Source organism: Carcharhinus amblyrhynchos, chromosome 22, assembly GCF_965287045.1.
Source record: "Carcharhinus amblyrhynchos chromosome 22, sCarAmb.v2.hapA, whole genome shotgun sequence".
Classification (NCBI taxonomy): domain Eukaryota; kingdom Metazoa; phylum Chordata; class Chondrichthyes; order Carcharhiniformes; family Carcharhinidae; genus Carcharhinus; species Carcharhinus amblyrhynchos.
The window spans coordinates 3,089,457-3,105,354 of record NC_137345.1 but is presented as its reverse complement, the minus strand read 5'-3'; the positions used below and the strand labels follow the sequence as shown (position 1 = coordinate 3,105,354).

General features: G+C 45.8%; 1 protein-coding gene across 3 annotated transcripts in view; it reads left to right on the top strand.

Annotated features, from left to right (window-relative positions):
• The window catches only part of tafa3b (TAFA chemokine like family member 3b), a 78,411-nt gene extending 76,300 nt beyond the window's left edge, over nt 1–2,111 (top strand). For 2 of the 3 annotated variants that reach the window (XM_080209715.1, XM_080209716.1), the window contains one exon: nt 1,143–2,111. In XM_080209715.1, coding sequence (XP_080065841.1) covers nt 1,143–1,196 — 54 coding nt within the window. In that variant the 3' untranslated portion in view covers nt 1,197–2,111. Of the gene's footprint in view, nt 1–1,010 lie in introns of all 3 variants that reach the window. The other variant, XM_080209717.1, reaches the window with a different exon arrangement.
• Nucleotides 2,112–15,898: the final 13,787 nt, after the last annotated feature.

Sequence of the window (15,898 nt, the reverse complement as noted above, 5' to 3'; positions counted from 1 at the left end):
TACTTGACCTCAGCCTCACCAACCCACAGATGCATCTGTCCATGACAGTATCAGTAAGAGTGACCATCTGTGTGGCGACAAAGTCCCGTCTTCACATTGAGGATACCCTCTGCTAAATGAGACAGACTCTAAGCAGATCAAACAACTCAAGATACACGTCCATGAGGTCATGGGCCATCAGCAGCAGTAGATTTGTACTTAATCGCAATCTGTAGCTTAATAGTCCGGTATATCCTCCATTCCACTACTACCATCAAGCCAGGAGATCAACCCTGGTTCAATGGCGAGTGCAGGTGGGCATGCCAGGAGCATACCTAAAAATGAGGTGTCAACCTGGTGAAGCTACTTGCAAGCCAAACAGCATAAACAGCAAGTAATAGACAGAACTAAGCGATCCCACAACCAATGGATCAGATCTAAGTTCTGCAGTCCTCCTATACTCAGCCATGGATGGTAGTGGACAATCAAACAACTTACTGGAGGAGGAGGCTTCACAAATATTTCCTTCCTCAATGATGGAGGAGCCCAGCACATCAGTGCAAAAGATAAGGCTGAAGTATTCTCAGCAATGTGCCCCAATCCTGACTTGGAACTATATCACTGTTCCTTCGCAGTTGCTGGGTCAAAATCCTGGAACTCCCTCCCTAACAGCGCTATAGGCATACCTACGCTACATGGACTACAGTGGTTCAGCTCACCACCGCCTTCTCAAAGGCAACTAGAGATGGGCAGTAAATCCAGCCAGCGACACCCATGTCCCAAGAATGAATTAAAAGATAAGTTTTTGTGTAATCCCACGTAAGAGTGAAGTGTGATCCTTGTTAGTGAGATATTCTGTGGAGGTGTTTGAACTGGGTGGTGAGTTTGAACTGTGATGGTGACGTTAGCGGCTCAGCCAGGAGCTGTGGGGCCTGAGGGTTAGAAGTGGAGTCCCCGGCACAAGGCATTGCTTCACGGTGACTCGCTACTGCATACCATTGATTTAACTGTTCACTCTTGTTGTGTTCCAGGTCACTCGATAGTCCTTTGGGAATACGGGAGGCAGTGTTTTATTTTTTAAAAGCTGAAAAGTGTTCCGTCTTTCAACTGAGGGCCACACAGATTGGAGCGGTTAACCTGACATATCGTTTATTCCCAAGCAGCTGCTTGTGTCTGAATGGGAATCGCCTGGGCTCCCAAAGGAACATCAGATATAATGAGGGCACCTGAGACACCGCACGGGAGAACAGGATGCTTCGATGGGATTCTGGTGACGGGCGAACACTGGGATGCCGGAGATGATAAAGGCTGCGATATACTCCTCTTCCTGGGGAATGGACACTGGGTGGGCTGAAAGCGCGACTTCCCTTCAGCACACCAGAACCTGGCGCACAAGGAAAACCCCTCTTCCTCCATCTTTGCCCCAGAGGGACAATAATTCCCTGCTCAATCACCCAGCCCAGGGATTTCTACGAGGCCTCTCAGTGCGTGATCTTCAAGATCCGATGTTAAGCCACCTTCAAAAGTAAAGAAGAAAGTTTACCCGAATAAAAAACTTAGCTTTTCATCTCTCTCTTTCCAAGTCCGGTCATCAAAGCTCTAAACTGCTACAAGTGGGCAGTACTCTTGGAGTGGCCATTGGTAACCATGGCAGAGAGTGTGACTGAACTGTAATATTTTCACAGTCCACAGGATGGGTGAATGTGACAGTAAATACTAACGTCCGAAAGTCATGATGTCTTGGCGGACTTGAGTAGATGGCCAGCATCATTGCCTCGGCGTTGAGGTGACTTGAGAATCGCCTGCTGCTGCATCTGACTGGGCCCAATCTGTCTTTTTCCTCGGAAGGTTTTACTCACCAACACTAAGACTGGTTTTTGCTGTCACACGGTTCCTGGGATCGCTGCTCTTTTTCGATCTGATGTCCTCACTCCCTCCTCCATTACTGAGCCTGCCGCAATGCCACTTCTGTATTTTTATAACGGGCCTCCTGATTGGCTCCTTGTGACTCTGTAGACAAGATTGAATAGTGAAATGAATCAGATCTTGTGACCTTCTGTAATCCCCCAGTTAGATTGTATCATTACTGTACAAAAGCAGAGTTAATACATGTTCATGTCGGATAAAGAGAATGCCACGTCTTTTAAATTTATTGCTACTGACTTCTCATTGGGCTTGTTCAGTTAAAATTGAGACTTGGTGGACAAAGATCTATCTCTCTAAACTTAGTCATTCCTTCCCCAACTCCGAACAAAGATTCACTGGCTATGTGACTGACTGTGAAGGCTGACCCACTCCCATCCTTCAGGCCCTGTAGGCAGCCTTTGACCTGTCTGATCTCACCGCTCACCTCCATCGCCTCTCCCCCGTCATTCAGTTGGGTGAATGTTCATGCATTGGGTCATTACACCATTCTAAAGGCGCTGCGTAAATGCAGGTTCTTGTTGTTACACTGAAGGAATCGTAAATACCAAATTTAAAGTTACGATCATGTTGCCTCAGATTTTGAAACCATTTGAAAGAGAGGTGATAGCCTAGTGGTATTATCACTAGACTGTTAATCCAGGAGCTCAGTTAATATTCTAGGGACCTGGGTTCGAATCCTGCCATGGCAGATAGTGGTGTTTGAACTTAATTTATAAAAATCTGGAATTATGAATTTACAGATGAAACTATTGTCGATTGTCAGAAAAACCCATCTGGTTCACTAATGTCCTTTGAGGAAGGAAACCTCCTGTCCTTACCTGGTCTGGCCCACATGTGACTCCAGGGCCACAGCAATATGGTTGACTCTCTCAACTGTCCCCCACAGGGCAACTGGGAATGGGTAATAAATGCTGACCAGCCAACAATGTCTGTGTCCCTCAAATGAATAAAAATATGATTCTGTGGATCCCTTTCTCAATTGCGCTGGGGGAGAAGAAGATACCTCATTGGTGACAGGACATTGAATAATTTAAGCTTCAAAGTAAAGTTTATTTACAGGTAAGCTTACATTCACACTGCAATGAAGTTACTGTGAAAATTCCCTCACCACCAAATGCCAGCATTTGTTCAGGGACACTGAGGGAGAATCTAGCACGGCCAATGCACCTCACCAGCACATCTTCGGGCTATCAGAGGAAACCGGAGCACCCGGAGAAAATTCACACACACACCCACGTAGGGAGAACGTGCAGACTCCACACAGACAGTGACCAAAGCCAGGAATTGAACGCGGGTCCCTGGCTCTGTGCAGCAGCAGTGCTAACCACTGTGCCACCATGCCACCCCAGTGTGGGGAACGATGACTGATACCTTAAAACGTCCCCTGGTTCTTTCTGGGAACATAATGAAGCAAAAATAAGCTTTGAAGGGAAATTGGGAGGAGTTACTGAAAATGTGGTCAAAATGATGAGTTATAAGGAGAGTCCTTAAGGACATGGCGAGGAGAGGTTTGGCATTGCAGGGGTGGGGGTGAGGTGTGGATTCCAGAACTTCAGAAAGAAATAATATCCCAGAACTTCTTTGTTGAGATAGAACACTTGGCCAGTCTTTGCAATCCTTTAACATGCTCAATAATCTGCGGCATAAATACTTGTTATTTCTATGAGTTATTTGAATATTCCTCTCTGGATGATGTGATTCCACAGTAAGAAGTCTCACAACACCAGGTTACTTCTTACTGCATTTACCCCAGTCCAACGCCGGCACCTCCACAGCATGATGTGGTTCCATGCAACACACTGAGGTCAAAGGGCTTTAGTGATTTGTCCCAATACAAGCAGCTGGGGGTAGTGCAAACCACCAAATCCTGAAGTCACACTGGGGGGAATGACTAGTTGTATCGTTCAGTGGAATTTGTGCTGCTGCCTAACAATTATTGATGGAGCAAAAAATTGGATCCAACTTAAGGTGCTCAGTAATGGGCCAAGCTTCCTGCAGTGGGACATCTTGTAGCACGTCCTGTTAGTTAGAACTCATTGCCTCACTGCTTACACAAACATTTATTTTGCCCTCCACATTGCTGGGGGTGTGAGCTGATAACGGCAACAAGAGCATCTACAACCTTCTAGAATGATATGATCAATATCAACCTCCTTAACCCAGGGGAATTAGGATTGAGAACTGCAATAAATCTTCAGAGGCAGAAGTCCCTTCTCCAAAATCCCTTTATTTACAACCCCTAACCACAGTACACAAAGTGCTCGCAGTCAGACAGTGGAACTGACAGGAACTGACACTCCCAGTTGAATACAAGGCAAAGACTCCCTGATTAGCCCATTAATTGGATGCTTAATTGGGGAACTCTTTTTCCCCAACCAAATAAATAAAAGCAAATTAACTCGGGGACAACTCAAAAGGGGCAGCTCTCCAAAAGGAGAGGAACCTCCAGAAACAAAAGACAAAGCGGAAAGGAAACTTAAAACATCAAATTAAAATGTGATTAAAGGAGTCAATAATATACCCCAGTCCCTGCGGTGCCCAGCGGGCATGGAAGGCATCAAATGCGCCCTCGGACACTGCATGCTCCCTCTCCAGGGACACCCGGCTGTGAATGTAGTGGTAGAGGGCAGACAGTCAGGTTGGACGACTCCCTCGATCACCTGCTACCTGGACCTGTAGATGGAGCACCTTGCTAGGCCCAGGAGCAGGTTCACGAGGAGGTTCTCCTCCTTCCCCGCCCCCTACTCTGCACCGGGTGACCCTTAATCAGGGAGTTCATGCTCCAATAGGCCAACCTGAGAGGCCTGCTTGAAGTCATTACAAGAACGAAAGAAAGGGGCAACAGGGAAGCAAACAGGAAGAATTTGATTCGAATCAGGGACAGAGAGAGAAATAAAGAGAGGAGAAGAAGGACTGGGCGGAGGGGGAAAGGAAACAGGTTTACAGGTTTAAGGTGCTGGGAAGCAAGTACAGAGGAGATGTTAGGGGTAAGTTTTTCATTCAGAGGGAGGTGAGTGAGTGGAATCAGCTGCCGTCGGTGGTGGTAGAGGCGAACTCGCTGGGCTCTTTTAAAAGACTTCTGGATGAGTACATGGGATTTAATGGGATTGGGAGTTACAGGTAGTTCTATGTCCTGGTAGGCATGGATGTGATCGGTGCAATTTGTGGGCCGAAGGGCCTGTTTGCGCTGTAGTGTTCTATGTTCTATGAAAAATGAGCACAAAAATTCAAACGTAACATTTTAATATCCCTATTAAGAGTATAGTAGTTGTAGGAATGAGACTGCACTAGTTTAGTTGTTTCTTTTTTGGGCTGGAGTCAAAGAATCACAGAGGTTTACAGTATGGAAACAGGCCTTTTGGCCCAACTTGCCCATGCCGCCCCTTTTTTTGAGCCGCTAAGCTAGTCGGTTGACTGGAATTGCACCAACATAAATTTTCATTCAAAGATTTCTTAATGGCCAGCCCTAAGTTTGTGTGCTGAGTTTAACTGGCATTTAAATATAGCAATTTCACAAAATTCACAGTGGGGTTGAAGGCAAGCTGTAATTTGCGTAAAGCTAAATACAAAACATCGCAAATCATTCTGTAACTTGCGGTTGTTCACAGCTCACATTGTGCTAGCTGGGAACTCCCCTTTGGCTCCTATCTAAAGAATGAAGGTTACTCTGATGTTGCTTTGTCTCTGGCTCCTCGATTTCTGTCCTACACTACTTCAGGATAAAGGGAACCCTCTTCCTTAAATCCCCGAATGCGGTTGAACATGATTCACATCAGAACGGCCACTTGGTGCCTGCAATGTGCAGCTGGTGATGTTCTTATCAAGAATGAACACAATACTGAATGTTTGACATTACGGCGCGGCAGCCTGTGACTTAGGTAATCAATAAGCCAACTCTCTCTCTCTCTCTCTCGACAGGTTTGCTGGATTGTTGGAGAGATTTATTGAACTGTGGGTAAAGCAGAAGTTGTTCTGAGATCACTTTGAGAAGCAGGGCGATACATGGAAACAGATCAGCAATACTGATTAGACCAGTTACTGTTTCACTTAATAGTCTCTTTTCAAACAGCTCTCTGGAACAGGCAGGAATAATACTCGGATTACATCCCGATGAATTTGAGATTCAATTTGCATTTACCATTTTCTCTCTCTCCTGATAAAAGGGGAAGAACATCACCACCTCCGGACACCCGGAAACTCGATTTACAGTCAATTAAGTAATTTTCTGAAATGTAGCCACTGTTGTAATGTAGCAAACGCAGCAGCCAATCAGTGCACAGCAAGCTCCCACAAACTGTAACATGTCGGGTGGCACAGTGGTTAGCACGGCTGCCTCACAGCGCCAGGGGCCCCAGTTCAATTCCGGCCTCGGGTGACTGTGTGGAGTTTGCATGTTCTCCCCGTGTCTGCGTGGGTTTCCTTCGGGTGCTCCGGTTTCCTCCCACAGTCCAAATGAGGTACGGGTTAGATGGATTGGCCATGTTAAATTGCCCTTTAGTGTCAGAAGGATTAGAGCTGTAAATATGTGGGGATGGGCCCTGGGTGGAATAGCCTCTTTGTTACTGTAGGGATTTTATGATCGAACAGTGCATCATTTGTTCGTCCTGAACGTCAGCCTAGATTTTTAAAACTCTCTGGAAAGGGGACTTATATCCAGCGTTTCCTGACCCAGAGGTGAGAGTGTTACTCAGCGTACCACAACTGACACCAGTGGCACACTGGCGCACAGCACCAGGGACCCGGGTTCAATTCCTGTCTTGGGTCACTTTCTGTGTGGAGTTTGTACGTTCTCCCCGTGTCTGCGTGGGTTTCCTCCGGGTGCTCTGGTTTTCTCCCACAGTCAGGAAGATGTGCCGAACAGGCACCGGAGTGTGGCGAGTGGGGGATTTTCACATTAAATTCATTGTAGCGTTAATGTAAGGCTACCTGTGACACTAATAAATAAACTTAAAACTTAAACACCACACGATGCAGCAACAGATTCCATTTGTCCATCCCTCATTCTATACTGTACATACACATTGCCACTCGCACTAACTCATTGCTGTAGGAGGTAGTTCTGGCTGATGTTGGAATCAGTAAAACAGGAGAGGAAATTTGTTCCTGTTTAAACCTGAAACCCATTTGTGAATTTCCTCTTGCACTGGCGCAGTTTGTCCCTGCGTTGACAATACCCCTTTAAATGATCGGACTGCCATCCAACATCCAGTGCTGGAGGAGCAGATATTTCCACCAATTGGGAACACTGGAATCATTGCTGTGGATTCCTTCTCCAAACTCCACTCCCTAGATACCGTCTCCATTTCTCTCCATGGCAACAATCTGAGAAATGGTTCTTGGGGCTAAAGGGATCAAGGGATATGGGGGGGGAGGGGAGATTGGGATATTGAATTCGATGATCAGCCATGATCAAAATGAATTGCGGAGCAGACTTGAAGGGTGAATGGCCTACTTCTGCTTCTAGGTTTCTATTAAGCCAATCTGATTGCAATCTTTTGCCCCTTGTGATTGCTGGATAAGCTTGCAACCTTAGTGCCATCGCTAAGACTGCCTTTCTCCCATCTCTGTAGCATCGCCCGACTTTACTCCTTATCCCAGCTCATCTGCTGATGACAGCTCCATTCATGCCGTGGTTACCTCCAGATTATTCCAGTGCGTTTCTGGATGGCCCCCAACATCCTACCTTCATCCAAAGCTTACACCAAGCCTCGCTCCCCTATCACCTCGTGCTCACTGGCCTACAAACCCAGTCTAGCAGGGTTTTGATTTTACAATTCTCGCCCTTCTTTTCGGATCCCTCCATGGCCCCACCTCCCTCCCTATCTCTGTAACTTCCCAATGTCCCAGCCCCACAATCCTCTGAGATATTTGTATTGGCCTAATTCAGGCCCCTTGACATATCCGACTTTAACCACTTCACAAATGTAGGTTTTGCCTCCATTTTCTTATTTATTTGCTGATTGGATATCGACGTCATGGTGTTTATTACCCATCTCTAATTGCCCTTCAGAAGCTTTGGAATTCTCTCTCTACCTCTCCAGCTCGTTGTCTCTCTCTTCCCCTTTCAGACACATATGTGTGGCACATTGGCACAGTGGTTAACCCTGCTGCCAGGTACCAGAGTTCGATTCCCAGCTTGGGTCACTGTCAGTGTGGAGTTTGCACGTTCTCCCTGTGTCTGCGTGGGTTTCCTCCGGGCGCTCCGGTTTCCTCCCACAGTCCAAAGATGTGTAGGTTAGGTAGATTAGCCAAGCTAAATTGCCCCTTAGTTGTCCGGGATGTGAAGGTTAAGGGGATTAATGGGATAAATGCATAGAGTTACAGAGATAACTCCTTACAGATGCTGCCAGACCCGCTGAGATTTTCCAGCATTTTCTCTTTGGTTCCAGATTCCAGCATCCACAATGATTTGCTTTTATCCAGATGTAACTCAGTGGCCCATTTTGTTCTATAATGTTCCTGTGGTGAATCTTTGGATTTTTCCTTATGTAAAAGACATTATAGAAATATAATTTACTGTTAAACTCCTGGGGCAGAGCTTTACTGTCAGGGTAATAAATCTCAGAACAGCAGAGTGGTCTAATTGTTTGATTTGATTCCAGGTACATTCCTTCTTTGTGCTCTACAAACCTGAGACCGTGTCGGATTCCCTGGTAAACATTTAGATTGTCATCCTGTTATATCTCCTTTGCTTTCAGCAGGTGGACAATAGGCCTCTTACTGATATATAATCTCAAAAAAAAATACATGAGCCTTGATTATTACTTGACATGAGTGCTTTGGAATTAGAAGCACAAAGGACTACGTGTGTCTGATCTGTAACAAAACACGTTCGGAGTCTGGATTCTCTGAGAATCCCATCGATCACAATCTCGCCCCACAATCAGTACTGGATCCAGTGCTCTGAAAACTCTGCTACCAAATAAACCTGTTGGACTTTAACCTGGTGAGACAAATCCCTGTGCCTACCTCAGTCCAACTCCGGCAATTGCAAATCATGGATTCCTGGCCAGAAATCTATCCCTCGCCCTGCATGACTAAATCGGATTCGCTGGGTCTTTATCACAATACTGTTTGTGGGAGCTTGCTGTGTATAAATTGGTACCACACTTCTGCCATTCCAACAGTGACTACACAGTGGTACAGTGGTTAGCACTGTTGCCTCACAGTGCCAGGGCTGTGCGTTCAATTCTGCCTTTGGGTCACTGTCTGTGTGGAGTTTGCACATTCTCCCCGTGTCTGCGTGGACTTCCCCCACAGTGCTCCAGTTTCCTCCCACAGTCCGAAAGACGTGCCTGCTAGGTTGATTGGCCATGCTAAATTGACCCTTGGTGTCACAGGGTTGGTAGGCTAAATATGTGGGGTTATGGGAATAGGGCCTGGGTGGGATTGTGGTCGGTGCAGACTCGATGGGCTGAATAGCCTCCTTCTGCACTGTCACAATTCTATGACACTTCAGAGAAGTACGTCATTGGCGATATGCTGCTGATTCCCATGGTCATACTGGTTGGGGTCTAGTTTAAATCCTGATGCAGGATTTTCTTTTTTTTCAGACTGTGTAAAGGCAAAAGGGCTTTAGTTTAAGAAGGCATCAGGTGTCAGTGCAGTCTTGATGGGCCAAAGGACCAGTTCCTATGTTGTTTTGTTCTTTGTCCTGTGGGAGCCTTTACCAATGCAGCAACTTTTAGCATGGAATGAACTTGCTTATGCTCCTGGTTGGATATTTAGCTTCCAACCAATAATTAGGTTTAGGATTTCCTTCCGTTCTAGATTTTAAAAATGTCACGCACATCTTCACGGCCCTTTCAAAAAATGAACCAAGCTTAAAGTTTATTTACTAATGTCACAAGTCGGCTTAGACTAACACTGCAATGAAGTTACCGTGAAAATCCCCGGGTCACCACACTCCCTCTTCCTTTGAGAAAAAGATACAGAAGTCTGAGGTCACGTACCGACCGACTCATGAACAGTTTCTTCCCTGCTGCTGTCAGAATTTTGAATGGACCTAACTTGCATTAAGTTGACCTTTCTCTACACCCTAGCTGTGACTGTAACACTACATTCTGCACTCTTTCGTTTCTTTCTCTATGAACAGCATGCTTTGTCTGTACAGCACGCAAGAAATAATACTTCTCACTGTATGCTACTACATGTGACAATAATAAATCAAATCCAGTGCCTATTCAGGTACACTGAGGGAGAATTTAGCACGACTAATCCACCTAACCGGCGCACCTTTCGGACTGTGGGTGGAAACCCACGCAGACACAGGGAGAATGTGCAAACCCACACTGGCAATCACCTGAGGCTGGAATTGAACCCAGGACCCTGGCGCCGTGAGACAGCAGTGCTAACCACTGTGCCACCCATAGATAGACAGGGTATCAACTCCTCCTTTAATATAATATGTTGCTCGAGTACACTGAGGGAGAATTTATCATGGCCAATCCAAATAGAGTCACAGTTACAGCATGGGAACAGGCCCTTCGGCCCAACTTGTCCATACTGCTATTTTTTTAAACCACTAAGCTAATCCCAACTGCCCGCATTTGGCCCATATCCCTCTGTATCCATCTTATCCATGTAACTATTTAAACGCTTTTTAAAAGACAGAATTGTACCTGCCTCTACCACTACATCTGGCAGCTTGTTCCAGACCTCACCACCCTCTGTGTTAAAGAATTGCCCCTCTGGACACTTTTGTATCCCTCTCCTCTCACCTTCCCTCTAGTTTTAGACTCCCCTACCTTTGGGGAAAAGATATTGACTATCTAGCTGATCTGTGCCCCTCATTATTTTATAGACCTCTACAAGATCACCCCTCAGCCTTCTACGCTACGGAGAAAAGAGTCCCAGTCTATCCAGCCTCTTCTCATAACTCAAACCATCAAGTCCCGGTTGCATCCGAGTAACCCTCGTAACTAACTCGCACGTCTTTCGGACTGTGAGAGGAAATCGGAACACCCGAAGGAAACCCGCACAGACACAGGCAGACACCACTCACACCTACACTGCAGTACTGAGTAAGTGCTGCACTATCAAGAGATGTCAGCTTTTGGATGTAACTTTAAACTGAAACACTCGGCTGCATTTTACGGACCGTCCCTCCTGCAGGTGAGATTTTCCATTCCTGCTGAAGCCAATAGACTTTTTGACAGCTCGCCGCTTTTTCAGGTCCCCGATCTCCCTGCAACGAGGCGGAAAAATTCCACCCAGTGTTTTCCTTCGAGGATGCACACTCCTGCTATTGGACAGGAAGTAGCAAAATTCTCCCTAGTGTCCTATCAAAATCAGCACCGCTAAAAGCAAATTACTGCGGATGCTGGAATCTGAAACCAAAAAAGAAAAAAGGAATAACCTCTTCACTCAAAGGATGGTGAATCTCTGGAATCCTCTGCCCGTTGAAGTGGTGGAGGCTACCTCGCTAAATATATTTAAGACGCGGGTTGATAGGTTTCTGATAGACAGGGGGATTAAGGGTTATGGGGAGAAAGCGGGAAAATGGAACTGATCCACTTCAGATCAACCATGATCTTATTGAACGGCGGGGCAGGCTCGAAGGGCTAGGTGGCCTACTCCTGCTCCTATTTCTTATGTTCTTAATAAAAAGCTTTGACAAAGGGTCATTCTGGACTCGAAATGTCCGCTCTTCTCTCTCCTTACAGCTGCTGCCAGAGCTGCTGAGACCTTCCAGCGTTTTCTGTTTTTTCCCGCTAAAATATATTGTTCATTTATCCCAGCATCTTTTACGTGGGATCTTCCTACTCGCAAATTGTCTGTCGTGTTTTCCGAAAGCGACTATGCTGCAAAAATATTGCATGTAAAGTGCTTTGCGATGTTGTTTAAAGGTGCTATAGAAATATTAATCCCCTTTCGCTACCTTAATGCCAGAGGGCCATGTCTGTAGCAACTGCTTAGCTTATGCGACCTCTGCTATTTTGTTGTCGCTTCAATGTTTTTTTTTTGCCGAGATCTTGCCCTTTAATTCCTCGCCGCACATGTTGTTGTCAAAACTGGACAGGACCAAGCTGGGAAGCTTTGAACATGAACAAAAGGTGGTGAAGTCAGTTGTTGGACACAGCAGAAGAATGGAACTGTCAAATATAATAGTTTGTTAAAATGATGTAGGGTCAGGGGAGTGGAACTATATTGGAATTAATGAGGCGCTTAAGGAATTTTACAACACATTATGCATCCCGGAATGTAAATCAAATGGAACGGATTTTAATAAGCCTTACCAGGTTAACCTTGGCAAAGTACACCCTCAGTTGGAGTCTTGCTGCATTCAAACGAAACAAACATACTTAAATAATGCAGCAGAAGCCACAGGCACATTGACAATAAGCAGGGTATTTGTGTAGAGTAAATGTTGCTCAGTTTTGTGCCATATTCCAGACAATCTCGTGTTTCACTGAAATTGTTTTATTGTTTGAGTCCCTTCAAACGGAGGCATGGCGGCGCAGTTGTTAGCACTGCAGACTCACGGCGCCAGGGACCCAGGTTCAATTCTAGCCTCGGGTCACTGTCTGTGTGGGGAAGTAAAGTAAATTTATGAATCACAAGTAGGCTTACATTAACACTGTAATGAAGTTACTGTGAAAATCCCCTAGTCTTCACACTCTGGCACCTATTCAGATACACTGAGAGGAGAATTTATCATGGCCAGTTCATCTAACCTGCGCACCTTTGGACTGTGGAAAGAAACCCACGCAAACATGGGGAGAATGTGCAAACTCCGCACAGTAAAAAGTCTGACAACTCCACACAGACAGTGACACAAGCCGGGAATCAAACCCCACTCCCTGACGCTGTGAGGCAGCAGTGCTAACCATTGTGCCACCATGGAGTTCTCCCTGTGACTGTGTGGGTTTCCTCCGGGTGCTCCGGTTTCCTCCCACATTCCAAAAATGTGAGGCTTAGCTTGCTTGGCTATGCTAAGTTGCCCCTTCGTGTTGGGGGATTAGCAGGGTAAATATGTGGGGTTACGGGGGTAGGGCCTGGGCGGGATTGTGATCAGTGCAGACTCGATGGGCTGAATGGCCTCCTTCTGCACTGTAGGGATTCTATGATAACCCATACCAGCCCTGGTTAATACTCTTCTCTCTATTGTTTATGGGTTCGACCTGAGTACATAAACCAGTGTCACATTCCAGTGCCATTACTAAGGGAGTGCGACATTGCCGGAGGTGCTGTCTTTCAGGGCGGATCCCACCCACTCTTGAAAAGATATGGAACGTTCTGAAGAAGGTCGGGCAGGGCAATGGGGGGAGGGATTTATCCCCTGTGCCCTGAGTAAGATTTATTTCTTAATGAACATCGCCAATATCATGTCACCTCTGACCTTTCTGATTTCCAGTGAGAACACGTCTAATTGATGTCATCATCATCCAATCACTCCATCCCTTTAACAGTTCCGGCTGTTCTCTTCTGCATCCATTAGATAGCCGCAATATTCACATTGTACAGCCACAGCACCGTACACAGAACTCACAGCGACACCATTACAGATAATAACACTCCACATATAGTGAACCTGTGCACTGCTGATTAGGCTTTGATCATTAACATATTTTGTCAAAGTCTGGCTCCTGGAAATTAAAATGCAGTAAACAGCAGTGCATTAGGTAAATGCTTTATTGTAGAGTTAAAATTAGCACGTGGGGAGCGGTGAAACAACATTCCTTCATTCTGCACACTGTTCCCAATATTCAAATGCCTCATACACCGACTCACCTTCACTTCCACAACCTAATTTACTTGTTATTCGATTGTGGACATGTGTCTCACTGGCTGGGCCAGCATTTATTGCCCACTCCTAGCTGCTTGGGGTCAGTAGAGAGTCAACTACCTTGCTGTGGCCCTGGAGTCACATATAGGCCAGATCAGATCATAGGCAGATGTGACCTGTTGTAAGTTCCCCTCCAAGACACACACCACCTCATTTGGAAATGAAGTTTTTAAAGTTTATTTATGAGTGTCACAAGTAGGCTTAATCAACACTGCAATGAAGTTACTGTGAAAATCCTGTAGTCGCCACACTCCAGCATCTGTTTGGGTACACTGAGGGAGAACTTAGCATGGCCAATGCACCTAACCCGCACTCCTTTTGGGAGGAAACCCATACAGACATGGGGAGAATGCGCAGACTCCACACAGACATTGACCCAAGCCAGAAATTGAACCCCGAACCCTGGCGCTGTGAGGCAGCAGTTCTAACCACTGTGCCACTGTGCCATCTTGCATCACTAGCTTCTTGCAAGTGAGCTCCCAGCTACTTTCCCTACTCCAGAGGCTGCGGAGTGGCAGATTTTGCCAGTCACCTGAGTGCTTCATGTCAAATTGACTCTGATTCAGTGATAACCACGCTTAACGCTTTCCGTAGCCGAGCCTTGAGTGAAAAAAAAGTCAAAGATTTCCGTGTTGACATGAAAGAAAGGACTTGGGCATAGTTTGATGGCAACCTCTTGATCTGTAGCTTCCAGCTTCCTCCCCTCTCTACACATGGAGAGCTCAGGGGGATGCGTGCTGTTTCCGAGCACCTTCCCACATAACCTCCATCAGAAATGTTAGCAGATTGGAGTAATTGGAGCTTTGACCTTTGTTAGTTATTTTGCAGGCTGAAAATTATTGATGTCTCCTTAGGCTGTAAAATCCTAATTTCTTGACCAAGGTATTAGCATAAGATCACAGAATTGTTACAGTGCAGAAGAAACAAAGTAACAAACATAGGACAGTACAGCACGGGAACAGGCCCTTCTGCCCATCAAGTCTGTGCCGACACATGACACCTTTCTAAACGAAAAGCCTTTTGTCTCTACGGGTCCGTATCCCTTTATTCCCGGCCTATTCTTGCAACTGTCAAGATGTCTCTTAAACGTTGCTATTGTATCTGCTTCTAACCACCTCATCTGACCACGGAACCCAGGCACTTACCAGCCTCTGTGTAAAAAACTTGCCTCTCACATCTCCTTTAAACTTTCCCCCCCTTTTACCTTAAACCAGTGTTCCCCAGTAACTGACATTTCTACCCTGGCAAGAAAGGCTCCAACTATCCGCTTCATCCATGTTTAATTTTGTAAACTTCCATTAGGTCACCCTTTAGCCTCTGACATTTATGTGTGAAAGAAAGGGGAGGAGCCTGTTCGGCCCCTGGTGTCTGCACAGATTCTCCGAATCCTGCCTTTTCCCCGTAGCTCTGTGTATTCTTCCAATGAACAAAGAAAATTTCAGCACAGGAACAGGCCCTCCAAGCCTGAACCGACTATCCTGCCGGAATTTCCCCTACCCTTCCGGGGACCGTATCCCTCTATTCCCATCCTATTCATGCATTTGTTCCGATGCCCCTTAAAACTCACTATCGTATCTGCTTCCACTGCCTCCCCCGGCAGCGAGTTCCAGGCACCCACCACCCTCCGTGTAAAAGACTTGCCTCGTACATCTCCTTTAAACCTTGCCCCTCACACCTTAAGCCTATGTCCTCTAGTAATTGATTCTGGGAAAAAGCTTCTGACTGTCCATTATAAGCTTGTAGACTTTTATTAGCTTCCTCTCAACCTTTGTCGTTCCAATGAGAACCAAGTTTCCCAACCTCTCCTCATAGCTAATGTCCTCCATGCCAGACACCATCCTGGTAAATCTTCTCTGTTCACTCTCTTTTTCTGATAACTGTCTGATTTCCTTTTGTATGTATTACAATGCCAGCTGATGTTTTGACTGGACAAGTAGATCCCTGAGCGGAATCCTGGCTCAATAGATCATAACTTGAATCTATTTTTTAGTGTAGATACACAGATGAACAGAGTCACAGGACTGTTGATTAACTTTTAATAAGAGAATAGAACATTTATTAAATAAGAAAGGATTAACTATAATACAAGATTCTTTCACCCGAACTATATCATTACAAATGTACACAGATTCATAAGGATAACACAGGTTACAAAAGGTGTCTGTCTGATACTCACATGTTCTCAGTAAGTACACAGTCCCTGTA